Raw genomic sequence first — 12,500 nt, forward strand, 5'->3', positions numbered from 1 at the left:
GCTGCGCGCCCTTTATCACACGGCCAACTCATCCAGTCCTGCAGATCTGGCTGCTAAAAAATTTCATTCAATTGTCAATATATTATTTTCATCATAATTAATGTTTGTTATTTACGTTATAGGCCTATCATTTTCCTAAATTTATTAATGTCATAATATTCAGGCTTTGATTTCCTACCTTTGGAACCTACCAGTGGTAGGGTTATTCTCCCTCTGCATCAGATTCATCAGCCGCTTCTCCCATTATTTAACGATATGCATTTGTTTCCCGTACGCTTTAATTCTACTTTATATATCAGTCTTCTTTTCATGTTTTGTAATATTTTACCAACAGCTGTTGGACGGAAATTCTTCATCTCCTTCTATCACTTTTCCCACCTCTGTGGGGTCCTGGGTGCGAGTTGTGTTGCGCATGTGGATCTGGCCCTGTTTTACGACCGGATGCTCTTCCTGACGCCAACCCTAGATGGAGGGATTTAATCACTATTGCGTGTTTCTGTGATGGTTGGTAGCGTAGTGTGTTGTGCAAATATGAAGAGGAAAGTGTTGGGACAAACACAAACACACAGTCTCTGGGCCAGAAGAATTAATCAGAGGCGATTAAAATCCCCGACCCAGCCGGGACCGTCTGAACCGAAGGCCTCAATGCTGACCATTCAGCCAATCAGACAGTTGTTGGACGGAAATGTTTAAGTTAAATTTAGCAAGTAGTTCACACTGAACTGCATTTATTGCACTTGTTTGCTTGCGCTTCTTATCCGGTAACTGTGACTTTGAAAACATAATTACCGGGCGAGTTGGCCGTGCGGTTAGGAGCGCACAGCTATGAGCTCCCATCCGGGATATAGTGGGTTCGAATCCCACTGTCGGCAGCCCTGAAGATGGTTTACCGTGGTTTCCCATTTTCACACCAGGCAAATGCTGGGGCTGTACCTTAATTAAGGCCACGGCCGCATCTTTCCCATTCCTAGACCTTTCCTCTCCCATCGTCGCCATAAGACCAATCTGTGTCTGTGGGACGTAAAGCAAATAGCAATAGAAAACATAATTGTATGTTCATTTAAAATAGAGATGAAAGCGGACTGGAATTCCACACTGTCAGTGCTATGTTAAGCACTGAACTACCCGGAAGTCATCGAAGTGTTATCACAGTCTAAGGTGTTATATAACATGGCACGTGCACGACCTTGATCAGTGACACTGAGTGGCTGCTGCAGACACTCGAGTGTACACTGTGCTTCCGCTCTATATTTTTATTCACCGCAAATGCGGAGTAGAAGCTCATCGGCAGGAAGACACAACGGCACTCAGCGAGCGCACGCTCGCTTGCTTAGACTCGTTTTTATTCACACCACCCATTGTGTCACCATTATTACTGACAGAATTTGTGAGTAGGTCATTATTTTAAATATCATTATTGAAATTGAAATTCTCTCAAAAAGACTAGAATTAAAACTATATCTACTCAGAACACGGACAAACTAACAACTTGATCAGAGTGTGCTCTTTTTCTCCTCACATTCTTTTGACAAATAATTAAGTACAAGTAGTACTTGCTGATCATGGAAATTAAAATAACAAACAATTAAATAACAGATTTTCACTCAACTGGTGTATAAAGTGATATTTTCTAATTTACCTTCACACATACTAAAGTTACAATCTGAAGAAAGGTGTGGTTTTGAAGAGCTATTAAGTTAACACACTAACACTGCTACATGACAGGTTAATTGACAATGCATGGGAAAGAAATTTCAACACAAAATTTAAAAAAAATGAGAACTCTTATTACCTGTAGCAAGACAGCCCAAGTATGAGATGAGTAAGGATGGCTCTATTTCACAAGGCTCCAGAAGTTCTTTCAGTGGAAACATGAGCTGCAAAATACAAAATATCAATTTAATGCAGTTACAATTTCTTCCCTACCCCTTTCATGCACATATATTTTGTATTTTGATTTACTTGTACGTAGACTAGTTTACTTTTACCCAATCCCCGGGCTTCGTGTGGGAAATATGTAACTGGAGGATAAGTAACAGCAAAACTACTACTAACTACTTCTACAGTTTTCCGAGATGCCAAGATACCAAAATTTTATCCTGCAAGAGTTTGTTTACATTCCAGTACGTCTACCGACATAAGGCTGTCATTTTTGAGCACCTTCAAATAACACCACACGGAGCAAGCTCACCAATGTTAGCTGAGTAGGCCAGCACTCGACTGTCCAAACCACTCAGCCAAGAGTGACAGCAAACAAACCGATCTCTTTTACATCAAAGTAAAATAACATCGAATATAAGCGAGGTCTTGCACCCTGATATAGATGTTGATTCCCTTGATTCCCATTGGGAACCTGAAATATTTGTCCCGAATGAGTAATTTTATAATACCAATATAAATGGTCCGTTATTGGACATTATAATTTTTCCTGCTAACTCACTCCTGGTTGCCAGCGTTTCACCTCCCATGTGCTAAGTAGCTAAGTGCTCCAAGTAGCCTATACAGTGGCCTCCACGGTATGCACTGGCCATGCGTATTGGTGGGTGTGCTATGTACCAACTGATGAGCTCAACTTAGCACACAGGAGCGAAATGCTGGCAACCAGGAATGAGTTAGCTGGAAAATTTATTATGTCCAATAACGGACCATTTATATTGGTATTATAAATTTACTCATTCGGGACAAATATTTCAGGTTCCCTACGGGAATTAACATCTGTATCATCTGATGGCCAAACAGGCATCAATTTTTGGTAATGAGGCAAAGTCTCTCATAGTGCATTAGCATTGCCGGTGGCTCCAAGTAGCCTAAGCAGTGGCCTCCACGGTATGTACTGGCCATGCGCCTTGGTGGGTGTGCTTTGTACCACCTGATGAGCCCAACTTAGCACACGGGGGCGAAATGCTGGCAACCAGGAATGAGTTAGCTGGAAAATTTATAATGTCCAACAATGGACCATTTATATTGGTATCTTGCACCCTGCAAAATTCCAAATCATTGCGAACAAAAAGGGAAACTACAACTTACTGGGACTGATTGAAACACACTAGTATGACAATGGGTTCTTCTGCACTACAGGAGGTAATGTAATATTTTTTTTTCTTGACCAGATAAACACAGCACCAATGAGGTAGCAGATTCTGTCCCACAACATTTGACAAATCTACTAAATGGATGCTCATGTAGTAAGGACAGAATCATTCATGTAGCATTGAAAAAAGCACCATATATACTTCATATTATTCAAGTCTATATTCAAACATCTGTTTCAGCTGAAGAGGAACTGAAATTTTTATGGGAAGCAAGGGAAATATCAGTGTAACACCCATAGACAATAAACTTTGACACACTGTTGGCCACTACGGCATTGGACAATGAAATGATTGTGGATAAAACTACTGTTTTACATTGAGTATGGGTTTTACCGACTGTGCAGATGGTGCTCCTCTGATAGTCTGTGGAGAAGATTGATTTTATAATCAATCGTTGGAAATCCTTTGTCATCAATGGAAAATCTACTGTTTATCGCATTTAGGCTGAAACTCAGTGGGTACATCAGGTTTCTAGTCAAACGGAGAAACTCGAAAGTAAAGACTAAGGAGTTTTGGAGATGAAATCCAAAATTTCCTACGGAATATCAGAAGAGACCACAATGCTGATGCATTGTCTACATCGGAACACCATGGTGATGAAACACTTTTTTTTTTACAACTAGATTGTCTTTTACGTTGCACTGACACATAGCGACGATGAGACAGGAAAGGGCTAAGAGTGGGAAGGAAGTGGCCATAACCTTAATTAAGGTTAATTAGTTGTCTGGTATGAAAATGGGACACCACAGAAAACCATCTTCTGGGCTACTGACAGCAGGGTTCGAACCCACTATCTCCCAAATACTAGCCGCACTTAAGCAACTGCAACGCTCAAACTCAGTGAACAGCCTTCTTCAGCACCTAGCTGTCGTAAACATTGGATCAGTGATCACTTGAGCCCAGATTTTAAGCAATTACTAGCGGTACCTACGTGCTTCACTGCATGCACAAACTGCAATGAGTCTAAAAAATGGAGTGGAACAATATATATTTCCAGTGAAGTTTACTGTGTTTTATCCCTTTCAGACCGTGTACGCACAATTGTGCGGGTTTGTATTGTATTTATGTCTGAGCTTATTTGACGTTTTCTTGGTGCTAGACCGGACTGCAGTGCTTATGCGGGACACGTAGCATGTACTTCAGCTGTTTTTATTTAGTACTTGACCAACAGGGGGCAGGAAGAAGAGTTTAAAAATACAGTTCATTAGCAAGATGGTGGGAAGCAGTAATGCCTAAAGTAAGTATTTATTTATTGCATTCTTATTCATCTAGAAGCTTTACTGAATATCAGAATATAATCAATGAAGTGTGTAAATTGTGTAGCAAACGTAAATTGTGAACTTACAACATCGTACGTAATACCATGAGGTTTTGAATGTTGATACGCACATATGTGCGGGCTAGGTTTCCTTACAGGCAATGCATGCAGGAGTGCTGGGTGCTGTCGCAAAAAGGGCTGTGAAAGCAAAACTCGTACTCTACATGAGAAATGTAATGTATAAGATTTTAATTGTTTAAAATTGTTCCACACTGTAAAATAGAACATTTGATCATGTACATGTACTCCACATGTACTGAGTTGAAATTTTTATTTTTTTATTTTTTGCAAGTAGTGAATGAAGTCCTGACACGCACAATTGTGTGGGTTCTGTTTTTCAGCCGATAGTTCTTATTTTGTAAAATAAACTGTAAAAACATGTATTTGAGAGCATTTTAGCAAGTTTTTGACGTTTTGACACCTCCAGATTTCTTTCAGGTCTGACGACAAGTTGCTGCTGCCAAAAGGGCAGTAAAAGCAAAACTCTTCTTCAATGTAGAAAATGTAACGTTTACTTGTGTTTGAACGAAGATTTAATTGTTAAAAAATATTCCCCACTGTAAAATAGAACATTCGATCATGTACATATGTATATTCACATGCATTGAGGTAATTTTTCTTTTTTGTAAGTAGTGAATTAAGTCCTGACACGCACAATTGCGCAGGTGCTTTTTTTTTCAGATGTTGATTTTTATTTTGTAGAATAAACTAAAAATGTATGTTTAAGAGCATTTTAGTCAGTTTTTGACGTACAAACAAAAATTCACACCGCCAGTTTTCTTTCAGGTCTGAAAGGGTTATAATCCATACTAACAAACAGGTGAAGTAGGTATACTGTGTTCTTAAAATTAACGAGCCAAAATAAATTAATTTAGAGATCGGGCCAGCTAGGAAGACGTCTGGTCGCGCATGCGCTCTTTGGACGATCCAGCGTAGTGCATCCCCTCCTAACAGAGCTCCTGCTACAAGGATAGTTCAGTGCATAAGTTTACACTCAGCTGGCATGCGCTGCTTTGTAATTTCTCACTGTGTAGTAACTGTGATTACTGGTGGTGTACATTAGGCCTATCCGTGACAGTATGGAAGGCGTTAAAAGTAGCCTGCATCATAAGGTGCTAAAGAGTCAAACTCGTGCAGCAATCTCAAATGTTATAGACTTTATGGAAAGGGAGGCAGTGGAAGAAAAGTTTGTGATAGATTGTAAGAAAGTGCAGGAAAAAGTATCAGCAGCTGTTGGAGTGTCAGAAAGTTCTGTGGCACGGATTAAGAGCAGAAAACAAAAAGTGATAGAATTAGGAAAACCTATGGACAGCCTGTTCGAAACACCAAACAAAAAAAGAATGCGCACAAAGAATGTTACTGGACTGGACGACTTCGACGAAGGTGCCATACGTCGTATTGTTAACAATTTTTATTTAGTTGAAAATTGTTTACCTACAGTTTCAAAAATTCGTGCAAAGTTAGAGAAAGACTTAAAGTTCAAAGGATCCAATACTAGTGTCAAGCGAATCCTTCGATCATTAGGATATCGTTGGAAAAAAAAAACACTAATAAGCGCATCCTAATGGAAAAGCATGACATAAAATACAAAAGATTTGTTTATTTGAAAAAAATTGCCCAGTATCGGGCGGAGGATAGGCCTATAGTGTATACAGATGAAACCTATATACATACGTCCCATGTATCCAGCAAAGGCTGGTCTGATGATTCAATATCCGGTATATCAGTGCCCATGTTAAAAGGTAAAAAGACTTATAGTTGTAAATGCTGGCGGGGAAATGGGCTTCATCGAGAACTGTCCACTAATCTGGAAGTCTGGCAGCAAGAGTGGCGACTGCCACGATGACATGAATAGTGACAATTTTTTTTAAGTGGGTGAAAGATATGCTTATTCCTAATCTTCCACCTCGCAGTGTTCTTGTGATTGAGAACGCATCATATCACAAGGAAGTAGATCGTGCTCCAACCTCCAGTTCACGGAAAATGACGATGATCTCCTGGCTAGTGAATAGGAACATTCCACACCGTGATACGAGGTACAAACACGAGCTTTATGAGCTTATCAAATTGCACAAGCCGGCACACAAAACCTACGTCTTAGATGAACTCATGGAAAAGTACGGACACTCGGACCTTCGACTGCCCCTATATCACCCCGAATTAAACAGTATTGAAATAATGTGGGCAGAAGTGAAGAACTGGGTAGCTTCTCACGTCACCTTCACTATTGACGACGTAGAGAAACTCGCTAGACAGAAATTTGCGTCAATATCCGCCGCAGACTGGAAGCGTAAATGTGAACACACAAAGAAGGTGGAGAAAGATTTCATGAGGGATGAGGAACCTCTTGAAGACATTATCGAGTCCTTTGTGATCCACCTGGGAGCCGACGACACGTCATCCGGTGAGGACGACAGAAGTGATGACAGAGGACTCAGTGGAATTGAAGAGCTGTAGAGGATATTTTTAACACAAATATGTGCTCATTTTGTGAATATAGTGTCATTATTTTATTACTTATTATTTCAAGTGTCATTTAAGTTATCTTTTTATACAGACATTGCTGCCTTTTACTCAGCATATGTAGACCCTTTACAGTGTGTGTTTTTTTTTTTTTGCTTTACGTCGCACCAACACAGACAGGTCTTATGGCGACGATGGGACAGGGAAGGGCTGGGAGTGGGAAATAAGCGGCCGTGGCATTATTTATAGTACAGCCCCAGCATTTACCTGGTGTGAAAATGGGAAACCACGGAAAACCATCTTAAGGGCTGCCAACAGTGGGGTTCGAACCTACTATCCCCCAAATACTGGATACTGGCCGCACTTAAGCGACTGCAGCTATCGAGCTCGGTGCTGTTTCTTTTAATGAATTATATTTTGTTTCTGTGCCTGAGAACCATTATATCATTATATATGTCTTATCGTTAAGTCACATTATTATTTTACAAGAGGGCAACAAAATCTTGGCATTAAGAAGCTAAGGACAAATGATCATATTGTCTAACCCTGCCTTCTCGCCTTATAGAAAAAGTTGTTATTATTATTATTATTATTATTATTATTATTATTATTATTATTATTATTATTTTGTTTCACCCTCTTTTGGGCATGTTGAATCAATCTTTTCTCTGTGTGTTGTTATTTTCTTAGTGCCCAGTATGTCTTCATTATTTCTGATCTTTGTTTCCTCTCATCTTCCGAGATAATAGATTTGGCTTTGAATGTAGATTTGTCTTGGAACCTTACACTTTCGTCTTGAGTTATTACTTTAGCTGTTTGACCGAATAGTGAATTTTCTGTAATTTTTAATTCTACCAGGTCTTTTTCAGTTTCTTTGAACCAGTTTGGTTTTGTTTTGCGGTTACGGAAGAAGTCAAAGATTTGTTCGGGTAATCTATTAAGCGTTCATTCTGAGGAGAAGATGACTGTAAAAAAAAATCCTCTACTATTATCAACTTATTTTACATGATGTGGCTCAGGTTATGAAGCCTATTGTTATAGCAAACCATATTATACACTTTGCATCTACATCGTCGTAAAGTTAATTTTACATTAAATTACAATTTAAAATAATGACTACGCAAATTGATACATGAAAACGATTTTCACAGCTACTATAATAAGAGGTTAAATTATGTTCTAACTCCTTAAATCTATCTATCATCTGTTACACTTGTAAATAAATTCATTTTGGCTAGGTATGTCTAATTTACAGCTGGAAGAGAAGTCCACTAACTAAAAATCTGCGGAGTATTACATGTCAGTTACAACAAATATTTCGGGTCGGCTGCACATCGCCACAACACTGAGCGAGAAGGGGAAGTCGGCATTCTCGCTCCCACGGCTCTGCTTTTTCATCTTTATTTACTAGTTACTATTTACTGCTTTCTCACTCACACACTTCCCCTCACCGGATGTCTTCCTAGCAGGTCCAATCTCTACCAATTGATTATGTCCCCTTTCGTTCTTAATATCTCAAAAAAATTCCACAACACTTTCTGGGAATTTGATATTAAAAATAATTTGGACTTTAAGGAAATTTAGGGGGAAAAAAACTATGTCTTACATTGGGTGAAACAGAAATCCTATATTTGCATATTTATGCGGTTTTGCTTCTCGGCCTCAATTTCAAAGAGCACCTTCCCCCTACCCCCACTTCCACCCCTCTGGGGAGTTTTGAATGTTCAATGTTTCTACGAGTTTTGTACTGTAGCTATCTTGTTCTATGGTACTGAGTTTTAGGTCTCTAGAATGCCTGAATGTGCATCATTAATTCTTGACTATTTTCATTTTTATATCTACCTTTAAACATTACTATGCTTTGATCCCCATTTATTATAGATTTGTTTATTTTAGGCCAGTACATGTATTTTGTTCCTAGGCAATTTTTTTTTTTTTTTTTTTTTTTTTTGCAACTTATACTTCAGTTAATTAATCCTGACCTTCATTGATCCCAACAGCAACAACCCTGAGTGAATCCAGATTAATGACGTTTTGCTGTATACTGTATTTTTTAGCAGCCTACCCCACCACCCCTACTGTCAATAAATGGCATACTCAAATGGGGAACCTCCATGTTAACTGTTTTCTTTAGGCATGAGTAGATTTAGGTCACACGGAGAACTCATACACAAGCATCTTACATACAGCTGACCATGGGAAAAGGAGGTCAAAGTCAAAAAACAATCCCTATCTGGCCCAGAGATTTGATGATCATCATCCCAAAGCATAGCTTCATTGGGAACTGAGTCTTCCTAAAAGGAATGAGGTAGTCCCAAGGTACCAGTGGCATGTGAGGAATGTAAATGCTTTCACTCCTACTGGTGCCTGTTATTACTGTTGTCTCAATTATCCTGGCCATTAGCTTGCTACGCTGCAGCCTTGTTCCATGACAAAGAGAAGGGGGCTTAAGATTTCTGGGACATATGAAGGGAGAACTAACCTTCACTGTATGCTTGCTTCAGGCATCCCAGAAGGGATCAGAGAACTGAGAAACGCAACAGTGTGGTCAACTGAGAGGTAGATTCTTTCTTCCATCAAGGAAAGGTGTAAACACCTACTGCTGAACAGTTAACACTGTCAACCGTCTCGTTCCAGGGAGCAAGGATGGCTCTCTCACAAAATCATTCCAAATGTTTGCCTGAAGGTTGCCGATGTCTGGATACACTCTCAAGATTAGTCCTTCCATCGTATCCACCTTCATTTTTCATGACTCAACTCTTACAATAATATACTGTATGTACTGTATTTATTTATCATCCTGTTCAATACAGTACTTCATCTTAAGAGAGTCATCTTCAGTGACCTACATTAATTAAAACATTATCAGATAAAAAATATATGTATATGTTATACACTATGAAGTCCTTATTATTTGGGTTATTTACAGTCCAGTAAAAGAGTATTAGTATTAATAAAACATAACATTGTAGGGCACAGCCTTCTGTCTATAGTAAAATAGCTTCTTGTAATTTATGACTATTAAAATCTGTTAAAATCCTGCCACTCTTCCAAAGGTAGTTCAAATACTATGCTGCTGGTACAATGACAGGTGTATGACATTGACACAAGACTGGAATGAAACATCTGGCAATGAGGATCAATGAATTTGGAAAACACTGGGATGGTCATATGTTATGTACACATGTTATGGGACCATCTTAGACTGATTCTGATGGTTTGGTCAGCTTCTGCTTAGAACGCTAGCGCTGTGCCATGTCTGGGGAGCCATCTGTTGATGAATGAACATACCATTTCCACTTCTATTATAACGTCTAATTTCAAAAAAGTCATTGTTTAAGAAGCCTTTCTCGTTGACAGTCGAGATTTTCTTCTGATGACGCAGAGCACAGTTCTATGCGAAATGTAAAGAATTTCGACACGGCATAAGCCGAAAAGCCTAAACAGTATTATGTCTATAAGTACGGGCAGTGAAAGCATCAATGGCAGCTGCCGTAACACAGAGTACAAACAATGTACATTCGGTCTGAGTTCATAAGAGACATCCTGTACATGTCAAAACACCCACCAAACATGTCTCTAGAGAGCCTCAACCTCCTTATCATAGCTCCTTCCCCAAAGGACACAACCCATGCTCTGTTAACATACACATCCAACTCGTAAATCTGGGTACATCACTGCAGCTGCCTGCGCTTTGCAAGCAGAGCCAAAATAACCATGTTTGGTCATAACTTCTGCATACACATAAGCACCTGCATAGCTCCTATCATCTGCACTATGTTTGTAACACAATGTACAACACATCCCCTCAATTCTACGTGCCGTTTTACATCACCACACATACAAAACGACAGGGCCCTGAACAAGCATGATCTGTCGCCCTGCATAGAAACAACACGGAGGTCAGCAAGCAATCCACTTTCCAATTTAACTTCCTCCAGAACTCAGCGAGTATGAAATTATTTAAAACATGATAACTGACATAAGCTACAAATAACCTCAACTACGGTGCTGAATGCATACCTGCCAACTTTTAGAAATAAAAAACAGGAAGAGTTTTAATTCTAGGATTTCATTACATATTATTGCGCCACGGTTTAGGTGAAAAAAGGACAGGATAGAAGGCATACATATCTACAGTTACAATGCAAACTGGGCATTAAATTTAAAATCTTAAACTAAGAAAACATAAAAATGGTTGGAAGAAAATGTACCTAATCATTCTAATTTATGACACATTCATACGAACAATAATATTTATATCACACCGGCACACACAACAAAATGCATAATAGTTCCCTTTATTAGACTGTAAAATGAATGGAAATTTAAGTTTATAGGTATCTCTGAACCCTTGAAGATAATGTTTGTTACGTTTTTTTGGTCACAGCATGAAGAGAAAATAGCAGAAATTGCCACCGACACAACTCCCTCAAATACATGAAACTTGTTAAAATTATCAGGTAAGAATGACACAAATGCACAGAAATACGCAAAACTACCCCATACAAAACAGATCAATGTGTCTCATACATTAACGTACGACTTTGACAGGGAGACAAGTACAGAACTGAAAAAAAAAAAAAAAAAAACGCGTGGCCTACAACTCCAACGAAACTACATGCAGAAACTATATTAACAGTGCACGAACCACGCAATAACAAACTCATTCTTTCGTCTCGATTAACTGAGTCGCTAGCCTCTCTTGCTTGTAGGACAATTTCCGTCCTGAATCTCCAGCTGTAAAGCACAAATGCTGCTGTGGTGAGCGAGAAACACGATACATGAAGACGACAGAGTATACATTCACGAAATAAAGCATCAAATAAATAAGTTTGAAAATGAGGTTGCGTAAATTACACAAGCACATGAGAATTAATACTTGATCCTAGGGGAAGATTATTCACCATACTGGAAGTTATATTGGTCAAAAATAGGAAGAAATAAGAATAAATCGGAAAATCGGAAGGCAAGTTAGAAAACGGAAAGTTTCCGGGTAAATCGGAAGGGTTGGCAGGTATGTGAATGGAAATAAGAGACCTAAGGCAAGGCATTGAAAAGAATACAAACAAATGCCATACAATTATCTCTGATCTTTGGTACCTACATCACACTCAACAATTCATGGATCAAATCCAAACATGACAAAAAGTGAATGTATTAAACATGAGACTGGAGAGATGTGCCATTTGACATCACCATACGTACAGAATGACAGGGCCTGGAATAAGCATAAATCATTGCCTTGCATAGCAACAGTGCTTAAATCAGTGGTCATGCCTTTAGGGGTTAAACACAAGTTCCAACTGCTTAAGGGTTGTTATTAAAAGTTATACATAAGCTACCATACTCTGTCTTGTAACATTTTGATGAAATTGAAAATACTAAATGGATAAATGGTCACCAGGTTAAAGTATAAATAACAAAATTGGGTGCCAACTGCCAAAAATTTACAGGAATAATTAACTCTGTAGAGCAAGAAGGAACTCCCCCTCCCAAGGCGATGGTCATCAGGCTAACGAGGCTCCAGACTTGCTTTATAACCTTACCCGTTACTGTTTACCCCTGAAATTAAATTGGGTAGCATGCCAGGTTTTTCCTCACTCCAGCGATAAAAGATTTACCAT

The 12,500-nt window shown here is 39.0% G+C and overlaps 1 protein-coding gene across 1 annotated transcript in view; it reads right to left on the minus strand.

The window, feature by feature from the left end:
• LOC136866038 (RNA polymerase II-associated protein 1) overlaps positions 1–12,500 on the minus strand; it is a 379,305-nt gene that overhangs the window by 26,161 nt on the left and 340,644 nt on the right. The window contains exon 23 of the mRNA XM_067142667.2: positions 1,793–1,877. Within this exon, the coding sequence (XP_066998768.2) occupies positions 1,793–1,877 (85 nt within the window). The remainder of the gene's footprint in view (positions 1–1,792; positions 1,878–12,500) is intronic.

Source organism: Anabrus simplex, chromosome 1 (genome assembly GCF_040414725.1).
Source record: "Anabrus simplex isolate iqAnaSimp1 chromosome 1, ASM4041472v1, whole genome shotgun sequence".
In the NCBI taxonomy this organism is placed as follows: Eukaryota; Metazoa; Arthropoda; class Insecta; order Orthoptera; family Tettigoniidae; genus Anabrus; species Anabrus simplex.